Here is a 20,033-nt window from a genome sequence, read left to right as displayed (position 1 = left end):
AATTCCAACGGAAACTTTATCTCTGACCTTTTCAAGTTTTGATTTATTATTTTTGCATCCCCAAATCCCAAAGTCATTCTTTATTTGCAAGGTTGTGCAAACAAGCTCTTAATGACCCTGTGTGGGAGAATGTGCACTGACACGACTGTAGAGTGTTTTTAATAGATGTTATTTGTACATACCCATGCACCATAGCCACTGATATAATGATTATCATGTAGTGCAGGACAGATTTGCATACTTGTGTTGAGCATTGCATTTCTTTTAAACTGACAGATGGTGGAAGGAGATTTTTTCTCCTGAATAATGTTAATTACACTACAAAGTTAATGTCACTTCAAATCGTTGACTACTAATGATGTTTTAACCCTTTTTTTTGAATGTTTATTCAAAATTCCAAGTTATTGTTATAGAACTCCATTGCTTTCAGTCGCCAGTAAGTGGCTGTTACATCAGCATTAGAATGTTCAGTTAAGAACATTCCTGTCACATATTGGTGACCTTACACCTTGAAGGGTTAAAGATTGGTGTTGGCGAAGTGATGGTAATTAACAAACATAGCTCTGGAGAGTGTCTGCTCGTTGCTGGAGGAGGGGGGGGGGGTGGATGTGAGAGAAGGTGAGCAGCGGCATATTTCACAGGAAATCATTAAAGTGTCTCTGGCACCGAAAGGACTTGGGTTACCTGCGAGTCTCCGGGCAGCCATCCTGACCTGTCGGTAGCACGCCCGCCCAGACACCTCAGCAAACAGCGACGGTCAGGTCGGGACGTCTTGCTCAGCACCGCCTGGCGGGAAGACTCCGGAGCCCGGTTTACCGAGCACAGGCGTTTTTTGGGGTTTCACAGACGCTACTCAGACTTGCCAGTTCTGGGCGAGGGCTGGCGGACCATTTGTGAATGAAACCGGGCGTGTTTTTTTTTTTTTCTTCATTTTAATTACCGCTGGGCCTTACTGTGACACCCTGAGTGCTGGGTTAAAGAAAGGGGTCCCTTTCTTTAATCCTTTCTAATCACCCCCCAGTGAAGAAGGGGTTGGTGCTGTCTCCCATTACTGAATTAATCTGCAACATGCACCCTCCTGCCGGGTTACCCCCTCCCTGTGTGTGACTGGAGCTGTTTGCATTCGGGGTTAAGCACCGGGCCCCTGGGGTTCTCTTTCGCTCGTCTTCTGGGAGAAGGGAAGCGCTCCCCATCTCCTCAATGCCCCTACCAGAGATCCTACAGGCCAGACCCACTGTCTAGACAGGAATGTATGACTAATTCAGGAACAGAGCGCACCACCGTACCAGCATAGCTCTACAAGACCTTCTAAGTCAAGCGTGTTTTAAAATGTGTTTATTTATTTTATTAGTTCTTTTTTTTTTTTTTTTTTTTGCTTGTCTTGGAGAGAGAGCTTGGAGCTGTTTATTCCAAGTTCGTGAGTAAGAACATTCGGGATGTTAATGATTAACGTTAGCAGGCAGCCCTACTTACGTTACGTGACAATCCTAAACACACATATGTAATCTACTCACGTGGATCTCCGGAAGACTCATTCGTCCCAAAAGCATGTGGAAAGTGATTATCTTATTCGCAATATGTTATCCTGCATAGTAAGGAAATATTGAAGACTGGTGTAATATTTATCATCAACTAAAAAAGGGGGGGGAAGAGGTGGAATAAAATGGAGCGGAAAAAATTATTCAAATTGTACATTTTTAATCTTCGGGGATCAAGCCAAATTAGATTAATTAATGTGCTGATTTAGTTCTAAAAATACTGCGCTGCAATTGAGCTTTCCCCAGTTTCCATTTATGGCACCATTGACAGACACTCTCAAGACTTCCGGCATAGTTTGAAAGTATATCCGAAGTGCGCTGCTTTCGGTTGCTACAGCAACATCCCCTCCCACGTTCCTCGGCGCTCGTGTCACCGTACACGCTTACTGGTTTACGAGCCCCGCCTCCTAACCGATCCCGGGGCAGTAAGTTACCATCTGGAAAATGTATGCCTGTCTCCACTGCGGTTATTTTCACTCAATAAACCTCAAAACTTCGCTTCAAACAGTGATGTGTCTTGTGGCCGATTTGCGTTGGCTTATTTTAATTGTGTCTCATACATTAGGCTATAGCTAGCAGCTCATTTAAGTCTAAAGTTTTCAATAAAACTACGGCTATGTGTTTAGTTAACCCGTAGTTTTATTGACAACTTTAGGCTTAAATGAGCTGCTAGCTATAACGTATGAGACACGATTTAAAATAAGGAAACGTGTGTGCATGTTTTTGTGTGTCACACTGCCGGTAAAACACAATTACAGCCTGGTCTGTTTTTTAATGATCCAAAACAAAAATAATTAACAACAAACACTCAATTTTACCCGGACACATGTCAGATGTTAGAAAATTGCTTGAAGACAAAGCAGCATGACATATCAGTAAAAACTTTGGTTGGTCTGGGAATAGATTTCCACCAAAAAGAAAGTTTGAACAAGTATGTTTTTAAAATAATTTCTAAAGGAATATTCCACTACTGATAATGCCTATTCTATGGATCAAGGTCTCCTTAAATGAATTAAAAAGAATCACTTTCTTTTTTAATTTACATCACCTTGGTTTTGGCTCCTGTCAGAATTACTTGTCAGACAGCTTCATTACACATATTCAGTAGGCAAATATGTTAAGAACTGTTTTCAGTGGGGTTTAGTAGACAAACAGATACTCGTGCATAGAACGACTGAATAATGTGTGTTGTTTATTTGATTACATAGACAAGTTAATTTCTTTAGCTAATATCCTTATTCATGGAGAATGTTTTTACAGCATTACATCACACATATCTTCACTGGACTGGTGCACAGTGGGAGAGTACTTTTCTCGACATCTCGCTGAGCTCGAACTCCATGACCAACGCCCAATGCTCCTGCAGCCGTTACTCTGAGCTATCTGCGATATGGGTTTACCGTGTAGAGGTGAACTGTGGTGTGAAACCCAAAAAGCGTTTGGGAGGACCTCACTCTTTCTGTCGCCAAAAAATAGGCAGCGGTTTACAGGCCCAGGTCTAACAAAACTAAAACTGCCAGTCAGCAAAGAGCTTGTCCGCAGTTGCTATTTTAATTCGTTCGAGTTAGGTACTGCAGGTAGTGCAGGTAGTACACCTGCGCCTTCAGTGTCTGGGCCTGGGAGAGGCACCTGTGACTGATCAGCTGGGGTCTCCTTTGATTAATGTCTTATGGGCCTGACTCCGAGCTATGAAAGAAGCTCTCTGTTGCCAATTCCGTCCCCCCACCCCACCTCCCCATCTCAGATCGCAGAGTCAATGTAATGTCAGAGACTAGGAGGAGGAGGGGGGGGCAGGCTGTGGGTGTGGTGGGGTAGGGGTAAGGGTGTGGACGGTTTAAATTCAGCCAGCAGACGAAAAAGCGGTGAGTAAGCGGAACATGACTGAACATCCGTCTCATCCCTGTCACCGAAAAACCTTCGACCGCACACACGTCCCCCCGGGAGTGCTGGAAACGGTCGCACTGCCCGCCCCCCGATCACAGTTCCCTTTGTCCGAATGTGCTGACGACACAGCCCACCTGCGCAACCCGCTCGCGTTTTTGACACGTACCTCACAGAAAGCATCACTCCGTGTTTTTAAAAAAAATATTTTTCGTTTTAACGTGAGAAATGTTATGGCCTTGTCACAACGCTATTCGAAACGAAACAAAAAAAAAAAAACAAAACCTATCGAATGGTTGACGAGAAATGTTTTTTTTTTTTCTTCAAAATACCAGTCCTTGAGGCAGTGTGCGTTTTAGAATGACCACACAGTCGGTATTCTCTTCAGCACGGATTCTGTAATCTTCCATGCGGCGTGTTCCAGGGTCATTAAAAGTTGCACCATTTTCAGACGTGTTCATCGCCCTCGCTAACTTATTCCTATTGCGCTGAGAGGAGGGTAAATATTAGCTTTCTTGCGTATGAGTTCCCGATCCTTTCCTTTCCTCGCAGTTCCCTTCCCATGACCCTTTGCGCCAACATCTGTCCCGGAGTGAGGTGGCTCCTCGCACCTACAGGGACAAATGCGTGGCCAAGCCTTTGATCAGGCCTGCGACTTCCAGCTTACGGAGGGGGAAAAACTACACCTGTGCCTCCACGAATTTCACAACGATGACAGCTGACCCAATGCGCTTGAATCCACACTGAAGCCTTTTTATTTCTTTTTTTTTTTACACCTCTAATTTTTAGAAAATTACAGACAATGTGGAGACCATGAACTGACCACTGACAATGTATGATAAATGTGAAATCGAATAATAAAGCAGGTATGAGCGTAAATAATATGAATGTACATGTCCCGGGGGAGGGGGGGGGGGGGCTACTGGGACAAGGGGCGAAAGACTGAAATAGGGCGGGGTGGGGTTGGGTGGAGGCGTGCAGGCTGGCCAGGGAGCGTTGGTCAGCAGTATAACACCCTGGCGGTTTAACACAGCCCTGCAAAAACACACTTCAGCAGGACTCAGTACGACTCCTTTCACTGCTTCGCAAAAACGCGAGAACACATCAGCCTGCGGAAACGATGCAAAAACTTTGGGGGTGCTTTGAAGTTAATACCTGTCATTTTTTTAAACAATCTCATCAATAACTCCAGCATGCACAGACACATGCATAGCAGCAATAACATTGTTCAGCCCCGATCTGGAATGACTGGTGTGTGTTTGTGTAACATAATTGGCCATAATGAGAGGTTAATTTATTCCTCCTTGAAGTCTGGCTTTAAACATGTTATTCGCTGTAATTATTCCTTCCTTCCACCAACACCCAGATCGTTAATGATGTCATCAATTCCGTCCATTTCATTTGGGACAACTTCGCTGTCTTACTCTTATATAAGACACTATTTTAGGCGGGAGGGAAGAAGTAGGTGGGGTATCTGTGTTGCTTATGTAACAGTATCATTTGTAATGCAAGGGTAAAATGAAAAAACCCGAGTGTTTTTTAAATAAAATAAAAAAGTGCATCCCTTGATTTTTGTCTCCATCCTATCAGTGCTTATCAGCAATGTTTAAAGTTGATTTGAAAACCCTGGTGACTGTTTACCATTCCAGTGTTCTATAATCATTTCTGGGGGGGGTGGAGCGGGGATGGGTTGGCGGGGGGTAGGGAGGGGTCTGCTTAAACTCCAGGCAGATGACGGTTGGAATAACAAAAGGGCCCCCGGGATCTCCTTATCAGCTCTGCTGGGTTCCTGCAGGACACACTTTGGCCTCACTTGATCCGTCTGCCCCCCCCCCCCCCCGCCCTCTATCTCTCCAGCTGTGAGAAGCCCCTCTGGTGTTAGTCTTTGTGGCGTCCGCCACCCCCGCGGAGAGAGAGAGAGAGAGCCAGAGACAGCCTCGCAACCGCTCTTCACAGACGGTGACATCATTGTCAAGACGGTTTTTTTTTTCTTCTCGTCTTTAGCCTGAAGCTCATCGCGGAAGCCCATCAAAGATCGTCATAATCATTAACGGTGATGCTGGCTGAAAGATGGCTGTCAGACGGTTTGATGGTCTTACTCCTTCTGGATATCCTCCAGCATTATGATGGGAGTGAAGTAAAAGCATATAGTAAATGGACTGCATTTATATAGCGCTTTTATCCAAAGCGCTTTACAATTGATGCCTCTCATTCGCCAGAGCAGTTAGGAGTTAGTGGTTAGGTGTCTTGCTCAAGGACACTTCGACATGCCCAGGGCGGGGTTTGAACCGGCAACCCTCCGACTGCCAGACAATCGGTCTTACCTCCTGAGCTATGTCGCCCCTTCTAGTGTAATGTGTAATGAGTACGGCATGCTCCGTATGCTGTGAGATAAAGCATAATTAGCATTACTCTGTTTGCGTGAGCATGATTCTGAGCGGGACTGCGGGGGGCAGTGCTGGTTCTGGCTGACGGCGTGTGTGTGTGAGAGTGAGCGGGTTCTGGCCCGAAGCGAGGCACTGCCGGGCCGGACTCGGTGCAGACCTGGCCCGGAGCCGCTTGCCGTCCGGGAGAGGATGACCCAAGGAAGGGAAAAAAGAGCTCCCGGAATGTTTTTTCCGTTTTTTTTTGACGGAGTCCCAGATGGACCGTGGCGGTGAGGTTGCCTCACCGCGGGGGCACTGGAAAGAGTCCGCGTGTGGGACGCGTCCCGCCCAGCCGCCCTCGCCGTGTTCCTTCCCTAAAGATGGACTTCCACAGGCTCGGGGAAGCTCGTGACTCAACAGTTGCAGAGACGCTCCGGGTGCTCATTCGCCTGGAATTCTCTCCATCTGTTTTGAGGTAACCATGGACACACGCGGCTTTTCCCGCTTTTCGCATTACGTGCTCGCGCTCATGGAATCTGGCAGGAACGGCCCGGTCCTGGGGAAAAAAAAAAAAAAGAATCTAACTCTTCTGGCTCCACGTTCCTCCCGCCGAAAAACGATCCCTGGCCCGTTTACTGGAAACCCTACCCCAGGTTTTCCCATCCCGCTCAAAAACCCACAGCAGACGTGCTGTGATTCAGAACCTGTTTTTTGTTTTTTTGCAGTGGTCCAGTCTCTGAATGATGGTGCAGGCTTGGAGAAATACGCTAAGTCAGCATATAAAAATTTGTGCTCGTGCCTAAGGTTCGAGCTTTGTATTCAAGTCCAGGTTTTGTGGACCACATATTTTTTTTGCCACCCTTTTCTACTTTAGTTCTTATCTTTTAAGGTGTTTCTGTACTGTCCAAGCAAAAAATGCATACAGGCCCCTGCTTTATTTCTCTAGAACTTCCCAGTTTCTTAAGAGTTGCATTGCAATAAAGCTGTTATACATTTGCCATCAGAAAGCACCTTTTAGCATTTATTTGTCTCAACAGAAGGTTCCAAATCTAAACAAGCTGTGACATCACTAGACAAGCTGTGACTCCGCCCCCTTCCACTCATTGCCCTGCACATCACACTGGGTTGACTGTGCTGCTTTGAGAGGGAAGCACACAATGTTCTAGACGGTCCACTGCCCAGTCCGTGCAGGTAAATATCCCCACCCAGCCATCCGGCCTGCACCGGCGTCTAACCTGCGTGTCACCTGGCCCCAGGTAATAACCCAGACGTTATGCTGGGAGCACCTGAGAGAACAGTGCAGTGCATTGTGGGGAGAGACACCAAAAATACCTCTCTGAGGACTGCACCTGAGGGGCACTTAATTCAATTAAAATGCCCCCGCCCCACCAAAAAAAACAGGGTTATTTGTGTGTCTTTTCCACAAGGCTAAATGGGGCCCTGTCTTTGGAGAAACAACAGCAGCAAACAGCATTAATAGAAGCCATCCCGTTAATGAAGTCATACGAATAAAATCAGCTGTTTAGTCTAGAAGTGGCTTAATACTTTACGTCAAACCCACATTCATGTACTAAAGTGAGTTCTAAGGCTTCTACTTTGTCAGCTTAAAAAGAGGCTGATGCACACACACAGACACAGACACAGACACACACACAAACACACACACACACACAAATACAGCCCTCCAAATTAAAAAGCAAAAAAAAACATGGTTCACCTTGAAGAAAGATAAAGTAACATCCAAAATGGACCGCGGTTTTGGTGTGGGATCATTTCAGTCGGAGAGAGTTATCAGATAATTGGGAAGTTCAGGAGTTCACGTTCCCCTTTGTTCTCTGGCCAAGCCCAGAGACTGAGAGTTCCGAGGGCAGGGATGCACAAGATGGGCTGATCCGTTTCGGGATGTTCTGCCGTCCCGTGTTTCCGCTTCTATTTATTTAATTAGCTCAGTCCCATATCTTGATCTGACATTGGTGTAAGCACCAGCAACAGCCACAGGCTGCAAGTGTGGCCTAAAGATTTTAACTGTGCTCAAGAACAGCATAGCTGATTGAGCTGTCAGAAAAAAAAAAAAAAAAAGGTAATTGTTTGGAAGAAAAAAGCAGCGCACAAACTAGTTTGGGGGCGGGGGTGGCCCGGGGCCAGATCTGGAGGACAGGAGGAAGAGACAGACAGCTGTGTCCCAAACATCATCCTCTGTATCAGAGGTACTGAAATATGGCCCCCTGAGGCCAGTCCTGCTGCTGGTTTTCCTCCCCTCTAATCAGGAACTGATTTAACTCTGATGCATCAGACGAGTGTAATCTCGGGCCAATCAGTGACAGTATCAGACTGTGGACTATCAGGGTAAAGCTACACGTCCAATTCTCTCAGGTGATGACATCACTTCCATTCATTTTCAATGAGAGGCTATTTTTTAGCGTCTGCAAGGCATGCTGGGATAGCTGCCGACACGAGGCAAGCCGAAGAAGCGACCGGAAGGACGGGCAACATGTCACGATAACCAATCAGATCAACGGTCTGCCATTTCAAATCGTATTTGCGCCCACAATCGACCAACTGCGGAAGGCGAGAGCGTCACCGGGTGATCTCTTCATAGGATGTGAGGCGCCGCCCACAGGCAGAAGTGCTTTGAGGCCTTGAGGGCCAGCGCTGTATATAGTCCAGGACGAAAAATCGTCTGGATTTCAGGGTTCTTCAGGGCCTTAATGTTGTGGTTTTTGTGCATCAGGGCTGCACACACTGACCCTAAAGCGTCCACCTTGTGCAGACATGTTTATTCAGCAGGCCGAACCCTGGGCAAGCAGGAAGGGGATGGACCATCAGCTGAAGATGTATATATATATATATATATATGAAGGAATTCAAATCTGTCTACATCAGGCCTGTATAGTTTATGAGTCATTCTAATGCAACCCAATACTGTGGCCTGCGTTAGAGATTATAGGAGTCTTGCCAGCTACTGGAGTTCTGCTGATCCTTCAACTTTTCTCTTGTCCTTCCCAGCTTCCTGATCTTCCGATATGGAGTTTGTCCACAAATTAAGATGACTCGCCAGTTTATGAATCTGCTCACTGAAGACAAAATTCTTTCTGTGCCCTGTTTTGGAAAGGACAAAACAAAATGCAACCGCAAAACAATACCGTACCACAAAAAATAAGGGCGTGAAAATACAATGCGTTTGTAAGTATTCGTTTGATTTGGACCTTTTAAAATAGGAACACTTCTTTCGCAAGTGCTTTTTTAAATACAGACGTGGTACCCGGAACTTTCAGGAATCACCAGTCCGTGTATAGCTACCTGGTAGAGGAGGCATTTATTTTTTTTAAAGTTTGCATTTATTTCATAAAGGGAAGAGTGTTGGTCGCACTGTCATGGAGAAGTGAGCACTGCAGTGATTCAGTTTTAGTGTATGAAGTCCTCATGAAACCACGGAGGTAGCAAGCCCGAGCCAGACAGTCACTTACGGGAACATCACTGCCCCTGTCAGTACCTCGACTGCTGTTCTTGCTCAATGACTCAGTCTGGTACTCTTCAGTCCAGTCTGAGGCTCAACCAGTCCTCTGTTTTGTCCATCAACAATCAGCTTTCATAAACACCGTCTTTGTTTTCTTTTTAAATTCCCATTTGCTCCTGTCACTGAAAAGCATTTTTCATACCTGGTGACTTATTTTCGGACGTCCAGCCTAAGCTACGAGTATTTTGGGAGCAAACGTTGACATAAGCATGACTCAAGAGAACGGACGCCACTTCAATATGTACTTTTTACATGTAAACACAAAAAACATCTCTATTGGTTAGGAAGGACTTTAGTAATGAACTCACATGTTCACTACATACATTATATTATTATTATTATTATTATTATTACAGGCATTTAGCAGACCCTTAGTAAAACTGATGGCTATTCCCAGTGTGGTTTAGGGTCCAGTGAACGAGACATAGTACTTTTACAGGCATCATTACAGTTTTATGGGGAAACAAGCATCTTTCAATGCACAGTACAGGGAGACAAGTCATCCAGGAGGGACTCACCACTCACCACATCACCCCCATCCCCCTTCCCCACAACACATACACCCCCCCCCCCTCCCCGCCCCACCCCACGCACACACAGGGGAACTGAGATGCTGTGAGTCAGGCATAGGCAATCCAGTGGAGCAGGACCTCATGCATTTGTAGACAGGTGATAAGGTTGGGTGGGGGGGGGGTGGATATGGTTGTCTGGAGCGTGGCTTAAGGATTAACCCTTACCTTATCATTTGACACATCGTCAGCACTTGGTAATTTTCCACATTCTACAAAAGATCCATATCCTCCGTGTAATAATATTTATTTTGCACGATCATATGCATCATGTTCACATGAATCATATTATACACACACACACACACACACATAACATATATTACAACATATATAGTCATACATGCACACTCGACGCAGAACTTTTTCAGTTGCATATCTGTTCCACGTCCGTATTTGAAAATAATTAATCTGGCCCGTCACAGTGGGGTTCATCAGGGATGAGCCTTTCCCAGGGACTTTCATTAAACAGAGTGGTGAGCTGAAAGCCTACATACTCCCCCAGGGAGTCTCTCCATATTAACCCCCCCCCAAAAAAAAAGAAAAAAAAAACTCATATCTGAAGCTCCTCAACTCAACACTAGCAGGAAAAATAGCCTCACCCCACAGATGCGTCTCCTCAAAGTCAGACCCAATTCAGCCAGTGAGTAACAGTCAGTTACTGATCACCGGAGCAGGCTATGGGTAGGAGGAGAGGGCTGGTTTGTAATGCAATGGCTCAGGGTTCAGACTCAGGGCAGAAAAACCGTTGTTGTTCCCTATAGTGAGGTTAAACTGCTTTACTAAATATTTCAAAACTAATGTAAAAAAAAAAAAAGAATGACGAAAGCTGTAATCTATCATGGACAAAGGCAACAAACAAAGCCAACCGATGACAGAACAGAATTTGAATGTGGCAGTTGCTGCTGCCAAAGTTGTTTTTTTTTTAACTGAAGTAAAAAATTTAAAAAAGTTGGTTAATGAAATGCACTTTATCTTCTGGTACCAGGGATTACCAGTTGTAATTTGTGTCAGTGAAATCATTCATAATACAACACAAACAACAACCGTTTTTTATTTTTTTTTGCATTATTCCAGCAGTCTTTGATATGAATAACATGCCAAACTCTGAGTCCGATTGCTCTGTCCTCATTTAGCGTCCATGTTTTCTCAGTGAGGTGCAGAGTACCGGGTGTTTACATGAATGCTGTATGGATGCATTCATGTAGTCACTCGTTCAGCAGCATGTTCAACGTGCTCAAAGTGTTCATCCATTTACATTACATTACAGGCATTTAGCAGACGCTCCAGAGCAACTTACACAACTTTTTACATAGCACTTTACATTGTATCCATTTATACAGCTGGATATATACTGAAGCAATTCTGGTTAAGTACCTTGCTCAAGGGTACAACGGCAGGGTCCTTACCCGGGAATCGAACCTACGACCTTTCGGTTACAAGTCCAGTTCCTTACCCACTGTGCTACACTCCGTCCATTTACAGCATATCACGGACTATTAAAGGTCACAGAATGCCATTACGATCCAATGTCCTATCAGAGATGATCATCCACAAAAAGTGACTGGCTACGTTCAAAATGACACACTTACTTGCGAGAGACAAAATGCTTCTGATAAAATGTGCAGACTAGATGTTCTCAAATCATCACAGAAATAGAAAATCACTGAAAACATACCGGTGGTTGTCATGGATCCAGTGACATCATAAGGTCTAAATACTTTCCAATTTGTTTTCTCCGGACTTGTCTCCATCTCCTGATGTCAGTGTCCTTTAGATAAATGTTGGCAAAACACAGTCCTGAGGAACAATAGCAACAACAAAAAAAAAAAACCCCAAAGGATTCTGATTTCACAAGATGACACATATTGAAAATTTAAATTTGACTTTTCTGAGGCCCACAGAAACCTCATCCATAGAAAGATGGTTTTACAGGGGACCTCATCTCGGGATTTAATCTAATTGGATGCATGTGTAAGATGTGAGATGTGAGCCAAAAGCCCACGGAGATTACATTGGGTTTGCATGCGGAGGGCAAGACATTGTTAATGGACTGCATTTATATAGCGCTTTTATCCAAAGCGCTTTACAATTGATGCCTCTTATTAGCCAGAGCAGTTAGGGGTTAGGGGTTAGGTGTCTTGCTCAAGGACACTTCGACATGCCCAGGGCAAGGTTTGAACCGGCAACCCTCCGACTGCCAGACAATCGGTCTTACCTCCTGAGCTATGTCGCCCCATTGTTCTTCATGAGATGCCACTTGCATGGTGTGTTTTAACTCCATTACATCATGATAGCCCTGGAGCCATTTGCAGTTCGCAACCCTGGAATAGGAATTACATGATTTGGACCAAACAAACAAACAAAAATAATTAAAAAAAACTTTGTTCATCCAGTTTAGAACTGTTACGAATGTGTAATGGCAGGAGGGATGCAATAAACAAACAAAACAAAAATACCACAGCTGGTCTTACTTATCCTAAATAGCAGAACAGTGACCCAAAGCAAATTTGGAAAAGAATATACTGTGTATCCTCATACCCCGTATCTGGGTTTTGCCAACTTCATGATTTTGTCATCAGGTCTAGAAATGTGAAGAGATTTAGAGAAAACACTGACATTCATAGTAAGAAGCCCTAATATATATATTACTACGTGAGGGAGGAAAATCATTCACGCTGAGATTCCACTGTTAGAATAGTTACCGTATCATATACGTATCTGGTTACCCATACATACTTATTCGGAATAATAATCAGGTAACTACCGCGTAAAGCAAATATACCCTTTGTGAGACGACCGTTGAGGATTTTAACAAACATCAGGCTTGGAAAATATAGTTATAAGTACTAACCGGTCACTAAAGGTTCTATTCACAAAAAAACAACAACAACAAAAAACAAAAACAAACAAACGACAATGATCCACTGAAAAATAGGACTACATTACATTTTTTAGCATTTGAAACCACAAAAACTGTAACGAGCTAGGACATCAAACAGGAGACTTAGTCTTTAGAGATAGTATTCAACTTAGGAGCTAGAAGTTTGACTTCTCGTTTTCGGTGTCGAGCAGTCAGTTATTATGCATCAGTGTAACATCTTGGAGTGTACTAATATCTATAAAACACCTATATTTTTTCAAATGTGCGTAACTCAGGTAATGTGCCAGTTACAAATTTAAGACCGACCGCACCATATGCAAATTGCATTTGTAGCTGTGAAAACAACGTACTCGTTAAATAAGTACTAAAAATACACCTCTAATGAATACACTGTTTTAATGTCAGAAACAGTCCCCCCCCCCCTCCAACCCAACTTCTCTCATTTTCTTCTTGTGTTAGCAGATGATGAATAATACCTCTATGACGGTGACGAAAAAAAAACCGTGGCTTGGGCTGGACCCTCCTCCTGAAATGTGTCGGTACACATAAAAGGCACGCGCTACGACTGCGCTTCTCAGTCCGGCTGCACAACGGAGGCTTCGAGTAGAACTGGGAAGGCAGCCAGAGAGTGCGCGAGAAGTCAGAGCAATAGCCTCCGTTACCGAAAAACTCTGCGCCTTCTCGAGTTGTGTATATACTTTCGTTTGGGAGGATAAAAGGGTGGTAAACTTTTTAGATTTTTGTTCACACTAAGAGACTTTCCATTTCCAGACGTCCATTTTTTTCCGTCCCAAAATGACCAGTAGCCCGGTTACTGGGTTGCTGGTGGCACTATGCATCGGCAGCGCCGTTCATTGCATGCCGAAGAACAAAAACCGGCGACAGGCTCAGGAACGAGTTTATCCCAGCATGGACGAGGCAGCATCATACGCATCCTCGTCAGTTTCTCAAGGTGAGTAGACCTTCCCATCCACCAGATTCTTGGACATTAAGAATATATATATTGCTATCATAGTAGCGTACCATATTGCCCGTGGAATAATATACATGCATTACCTGTGCATTACCTGATTTGGGATTTAATGCGCTAGCCTATTTGGTTGTCGCATTGCATTTAATTATAGCAAAAGCTGTTAAATATGCGATTTATTCGCACGCACGCACGCAGTTCAAAGCACATTTTATTCATGCATTTATCTTTATGAGAGGTAACTTACTTGGATTTGACCTTAAAAACTCAATTCCATTGTTCGGTTTCAGTGCATAGCACATTTTTAAAGTAGACATATGCATTGGGTACTTACTAATAGTTGAACGCAGACTCTGATGAGATGAGAATCGAGGATGGAAAATAAACTTTCCGATTACCAGCAACTGCGCAGAGGTGTGTGTGTATAAGAAGAGGATGCTTGGGAATTCAGTGTGATCGTTTATCTTTGCCCCGTAGATGGCTGCAACGAGAATGGCCAGTATTATGGAATTAACCAGCAGTGGGAACGCCAGTATTTGGGAAGTACATTGATCTGCACTTGTCACGGAGTTGCTGGAATTAAATGCAAAACCAAACCTGAAGGTGAGCTTTCAGTTCCATGGGTTTAAGGTGTTCCAATAGTAACGTAAAGTTTCCACTGCCTTCCTCTCACGGACGTCGTGTCATTCCTGTGCCCATCCCCGTCCCTTCGTCTTTCCGTTATATAAATGTTAAATATAGGGACAACGGCATTCTGTTCAGCTTTTGATTCGTCGTTGGTTGTATGTGATCGGACAAGTTAAGTCCCCGTCGCTTCCCAGTTTCCCGTGCAAGCGGGGACCGAAGCACGCGCTCCTTTGATTAGTGAAATTCAAAATGAGCTATTTTTTCATTTCCCGCAGCCGAGGAGACGTGTTACGACAAAATCACCGCACGGTCTTACCGGGTCGGGGAGACGTATGAGCGGCCGAAGGACGGGATGATTTGGGACTGCACGTGCATCGGCTCTGGTCGGGGAAAAATCAGCTGCACAATAGCGAGTGAGTCTACCAGTCACACGAAATGGCATATCCTTTTGGGGGTAGGTGTGTGACTAGCTGTGGGGGTTAATAATGTTAGAGAATTAAAATGTCCCTTTCTTTTCTCAGACCGTTGTCACGAGGGAGGCCAGTCCTACAAAATCGGAGACACCTGGAAAAGACCTCACGACACCGGAAGCTACATGCTGGAGTGCGTCTGTTTGGGAAATGGCAAGGGGGAGTGGACCTGCAAACCTGTTGGTGAGAATCTGCACGTGCAGTTATCAGCCGTCAAAAGGGTTGGATGTGGTTTTATTTTTTTACACATACCTGTGGGTCCACTTCAGGTATCTCTGAAGAAAAGTGGTCCTTACTTCTCCCTGTACCTTTGTTCCTTGGAGAGAGAGAGACTTGTCCGAATATTGCAAATCTCTTAACTATTTTATTTAATAAGTAATCCCTTCCCAGGTTTGTGTGTTCAAAAACACGCAAGTTAATCAAGCATTCACATGTTCCACATGAGTGGAAAATTTTACCATGAAAGTGGCCATCGTTGTCGTTGCTCCCCGACCGGCAGAGTTCAGAGGTTAACCGCGCCTCCCCGCCATTCTCTCCCTCCCTCTCTGCAGCGGAGCGTTGCTACGACAACACGGCCGGCACTTCTTACCTGGTGGGGGAGACCTGGGAGAAGCCCTACCAGGGTTGGATGATGGTGGACTGCACCTGTCTGGGCGAGGGCAACGGACGCATCACCTGCACATCCAGAAGTAAGGGTCCTGCCGCCGGACAAAAAGCACCGGGCCCCTTGCTGTGTCAACGGACCATTCCCGCATACTGTACACATGCCTACGCCCACCGTGCCTGACCAGTGGGGTCCTGTTTTTCTTACTCATTCAGCCCGTTAGAGTTTAACCTGTTGACGCAGGCTTTGCAACATCTGGAAGGGAGCGTAAGCGTTTCCCGGCAACGTAAACCTTTCGTAACCGACGGTCGGAAAAAAGTACATTCGCTTCAGACCACTTAGTGATTTTTGTGGTTTTGTCTACGGGGAAAACCATTCAGAAGTGTAGTTTGGTCCTCCTATAGTAAAACAGTCTTTATTCGGTTATTTTGTGTTTTGTACCAGGGCCGGCCTAAATGGTAGGACAAGGCCTCTATGAAAAAGGCATGGCTTGTAGTCTATCAAAATGGCGGAGAGTTCTGCACATTTCACCTTCTACTCTTCTAAACGCTTCCAGGCCACGTGCCATTATCCTGTAAATAGTTTTGCCTCATTGACATCATAGCCCTAATCCTAGAGACTCTAGTCTTGCGTACTGGCTGTTTGGGTGGAAAGTGACCGACCGTTGAGCTTCATTTGTTGTCGGTTGCGATGGACACCGCTGAGGTCACTGTGCACCTATGGTCGTCGAGACATTTCCGATGGTCAGGGTTCCGTTTCCTCAAACTGACCGTGCGACCGTGTCTGAGCTGACGAAGACTCGGTGTCCTCAGTTACTCCTGTGATGTCAGAAACCCCTCCAGATGTGCGAAAGCGGTTTCTGAGACGCAGACTTCTGGATGCCATTTGCGTGTGCTTACGGCTCACGGGGCGGCCCACACACGAAGTTTCCAGCGGGGAAAAAAAAACGAAAAGCAGCCGCTCACCGTCCCCTCCCCCTCCCCCAGCAGCTCCCTCCTCGTTTTTGGTCTTGTGTTGTCGTTGTTGACGTCCCGCAGGCCGACTCACGCTCCCGCCTCTTTCCCCCCCCCAACCCCCAACCCCCAACCCCCCCCCCACCGCAGATCGCTGCAATGACCAGGACATGCAGGCCTCGTACCGCATCGGGGAGGCCTGGAGCAAGACCGACGTCCACGGGCACGTGCTGCAGTGCCTGTGCACGGGCAACGGGCGCGGCGAATGGAAGTGCGAGAGACACGCCTCCCTGCACACCAGCTCTCTGGGTGAGACCCGTCACGCCCCCCTCTGCCCCCGCTGACACTGCCCCTGTACCCTTACGCAAAGGTCATATTGCTTCAGTATAGATGCGGCTGCATGAATGGATACTGAGTGAATGGTCTGCCTGCGACAAAGTTATTTTGTCTGCAAAATGCCTGTGTTAGTCGTAGTTGTACCGTAGTGGCTAAGGAACTGGGCTTGTAACCGAAAGGTCATAGGTTCAATTGCTGGGTAGGACACTGCCCTTGTACCCTTAAGCGAAGTACTTAACCTGAACTTTTTCAGTATCAATCCAGCTGCATAAATGGATACTGAGTGAATGGTCTGTCTTCGACAAAGTTATTTTGTCTGCAAAATGTCTGTGTTAGTCGCTGTGGATATGTGTGTCTGCACAATGCCTGTGATGTAATTCTGAGTGAATGGTGTCCTGCTTCGGGTGGCAGTGCAGCATAGTGGCTAAAGAACCGGGCCTGTAACCGAAAGGACGTAGGTTCGATTCCTGGGTAGGACACTGCCGTTGTACCCTTGAGCAAGCTACTTAACCTCCATTGCTTCAGTATATATTTCCAGCTGTGTGAATGGATGCGGTGTAAATGCTGTGTAAAAAAGTTGTGTAAGTCACTCTGCATAAGAGCGTCTGCTGAATGCCTGTGATGTGATGCAATGACGAAGCCTTCGTGCCTCCCGTGCTGTGAAACCCTCCAGGCACCGGAACACGAGTGGTGACCAACGTCCATTCGGCGGTGTACCGCCCCGTGCCCCACCCCGAGCCCCCCCTGGAGGGCGCCTGCTCGACGGACTCGGGCATGGCCTACTTCCTGGGCATGCGCTGGATCAGGACGCAGGGCAGCAAGCAGATGCTGTGCACCTGCCTGGGCAACGGCGTGAGCTGCCAGGAGTGGGGTGGGTACCGCCGCGGTTTCCAAAAATTAATTACAAATTCGAGAGGGGTAGATAGTGTTTTCACAGAACCTCACAGTGTTAGCTTCTCCTGTATCAGTGAAGCAGGAGGGAAGCAGCGAAACGGCTTCTGTGGCTTGTCTTGAGTGCAGCTGTTTTAGTTTGAAAACGTGTTTTGCATGTTGTTGCGGTGCAGACGGCCAGTCTCACGTGTACGGCGGGAACTCCAACGGCCAGCCCTGCGTCTTCCCCTTCGTCTTCATGGGCCAGACCTACTACTCCTGCACCTCGGACGGGCGCAAGGACGGGCAGCTGTGGTGCAGCACCTCCTCCGACTATGAGTCCGACCGCCAGTACTCCTTCTGCACGGAGAAAAACGGTGAGCTCAGTTCTGCCGGGCGGGGGGTTAGGGGGGTGGTTAAAGTGCTATACATAGGGCAGCTGTAAGGATTAATGGTCTTGTGGGGTTATTTTCTGGTTCTGGTTGTGATAGAGCTGCTCTGATCTTGAATGAAGATAATCTCCTGTGTAAGTGGGTGAGATGTCAAATCTCTGGGAGCAATCTGCTAGCAAAAAATGAAAATATGTGTTTGTTTCCATAAACATGTTAGTTTTTAACCCTTTGAAGACTAGGTTTTTTTGGAATGTTTTTTTTTCTCCAAAATTCTAAGTGTTCTAGAACTCCCTTGCTTTCATTTGCCAGTAGTGGTTGTGACATCAGCATTAGAATGTTGTTCAGTTAAGAACATTCTAATCATGTATTTGTGATCTCACTCCTTACGTAAACCTGACTTTGCTCTGCTTGTGTTTGATTTCCCCAGTGCTGGTGACAACCAGAGGGGGCAACTCCAACGGGGCGCTGTGCCACTTCCCCTACCTGTACAACGGGCGCAACTACACCGACTGCACCGCCGATGGGCGCAGCGACGGCATGAGGTGGTGCGGCACCAGCTACGACTACGACCGGGAGCAGAAGTTTGGGTTCTGCCCCATGGCCGGTGAGCTCCTCGGAACCAAATTCAGTTTCATTCTCATCCAAAAGAGGGTCCTCCCAACTACAGACTGGATGAGTTGACACAACCCGTCCTGGTCTGTAATAGCCAGCCCCCTGCCCCCAAACCAACTGCCACTTTCCCAGCAGCTGTGCTCTACCCTTGAGTTATAACTCCTGGGAGAGAGGCTGTGCTAGGCAAACAATGGATGGCGGCCGTAACAATGGCTTGCAAACAGGGGGCCTGATCGTTTCATCCTCATTAGGGGCATTTCTGCATAATTGCACGAATGCTGTAAAAAGTAAATGCATGTGAGGGAGCCACTGTTACTACACCAAGGTGTCAATTACCTGGGCGGGGATTGTCCCTCCCCAGGGGGGCTCTATTGATATTGATAAAAGACCTTTACTTGTGGGGGGGGGGGGGGCGGGTTTCATGAGAAATGGGGAGGGCTTTGTTTAGGGGTCTTGGATGGTGTGTGTCGAGGGAGGCGGGGGGCGGGGGGGCTGGGGGGTCCTTTGGAGATTTGCAATAGATTGTTTTAATTGGATGCAATCACCATTTGTCTTAATAGGCCCCCGGGAATGTGCAGGACTGTTAAATGCGGTGGCCAGTAAAGAGGTTAGGGTACAGTCTCAAAAAGCAATTTGATGAATGGGGGGGAATTACCATGAGAAGCTGAGCTGTAATGTGACCTAAAGAGGCAGTAATGGCCCGGCCATCAGGAGCTGCCCTTCAGTGCACCATCAGCCATGATGGAGTCTGGCTCCAGCCCGGGGTCCGGCTGCCAGGGAGTGTGTCTGTCCCAGGGCCCTGTTTCATAAAGCAGGATTACTGAGTTCGCTGGATAAAACTCGGATCTTTCCCAAATCTTGAACATGGACTGAAAAAGAGCTGTTCTGGGTGTTACTCAGCGCAGTTATCCAGGCCAGCTCAGTGATCCTGCTTTACGAAATGCCCCCCAGTTCTGCTGCAAGGCACCACAGTTCAGTTTTAACTCCTTAACTTCTTAGGTCTCCTCTGCTGTGACAGACTTTCATAGGTAAAGGTGCTTAAAGCGGAGATGCTTAAACTACCCTGCGATATATAGTGTATTGATAAGATTGTGTCTTTATGCTGTTTGGGCAGACACGGCTCTAACCTTTAGTAGGTGAGGTTGCAGACTGGGGGGGTGGGGGTGCGTGTGGGTGTGTGTGTCTGCGTGTGTGTGTGTGTGTGTGTGGGTGTGTCTTTGTGTGTATGTGTGTGTGTGTGTGTGTGTGGGGGTGTGTCTGCGTGCGTGTGTGTGTGTGTGTGTGCGTGTGTGTGTGTGCGTGTGTCTACGTATGTGTGTGTGTGGGTGTGTGTGTACGTGTGTGTGTGTGTGTGCATGTGTGTGCGTGTTTCTGCCTGCGTGTGTGTGTGTGTGTGTGTGTGTGTGTCTGCGTGCGTGTGTGTGTGTGTGTCCGTGTCCCTGTA

General features: G+C 46.5%; 1 protein-coding gene across 3 annotated transcripts in view; it reads left to right on the top strand.

The window, feature by feature from the left end:
- The first annotated feature begins 13,320 nt into the window (after positions 1-13,320).
- Positions 13,321-20,033, top strand: part of LOC135251716 (fibronectin-like) — a 32,559-nt gene continuing 25,846 nt past the window's right edge. For all 3 annotated transcript variants that reach the window (XM_064329415.1, XM_064329416.1, XM_064329414.1), the window contains exons 1-9: positions 13,321-13,707; positions 14,203-14,328; positions 14,628-14,765; positions 14,874-15,005; positions 15,374-15,511; positions 16,530-16,688; positions 17,389-17,586; positions 17,780-17,962; positions 18,405-18,581. In XM_064329415.1, coding sequence (XP_064185485.1) covers positions 13,551-13,707; positions 14,203-14,328; positions 14,628-14,765; positions 14,874-15,005; positions 15,374-15,511; positions 16,530-16,688; positions 17,389-17,586; positions 17,780-17,962; positions 18,405-18,581 — 1,408 coding nt within the window. In that variant the 5' untranslated portion in view covers positions 13,321-13,550. The remainder of the gene's footprint in view (positions 13,708-14,202; positions 14,329-14,627; positions 14,766-14,873; positions 15,006-15,373; positions 15,512-16,529; positions 16,689-17,388; positions 17,587-17,779; positions 17,963-18,404; positions 18,582-20,033) is intronic.

Source organism: Anguilla rostrata, chromosome 3, assembly GCF_018555375.3.
Source record: "Anguilla rostrata isolate EN2019 chromosome 3, ASM1855537v3, whole genome shotgun sequence".
Taxonomy (NCBI): domain Eukaryota; kingdom Metazoa; phylum Chordata; class Actinopteri; order Anguilliformes; family Anguillidae; genus Anguilla; species Anguilla rostrata.
Note: the sequence above shows the minus strand (reverse complement) of the source record. Positions and strands in the feature narration are given on the sequence as shown.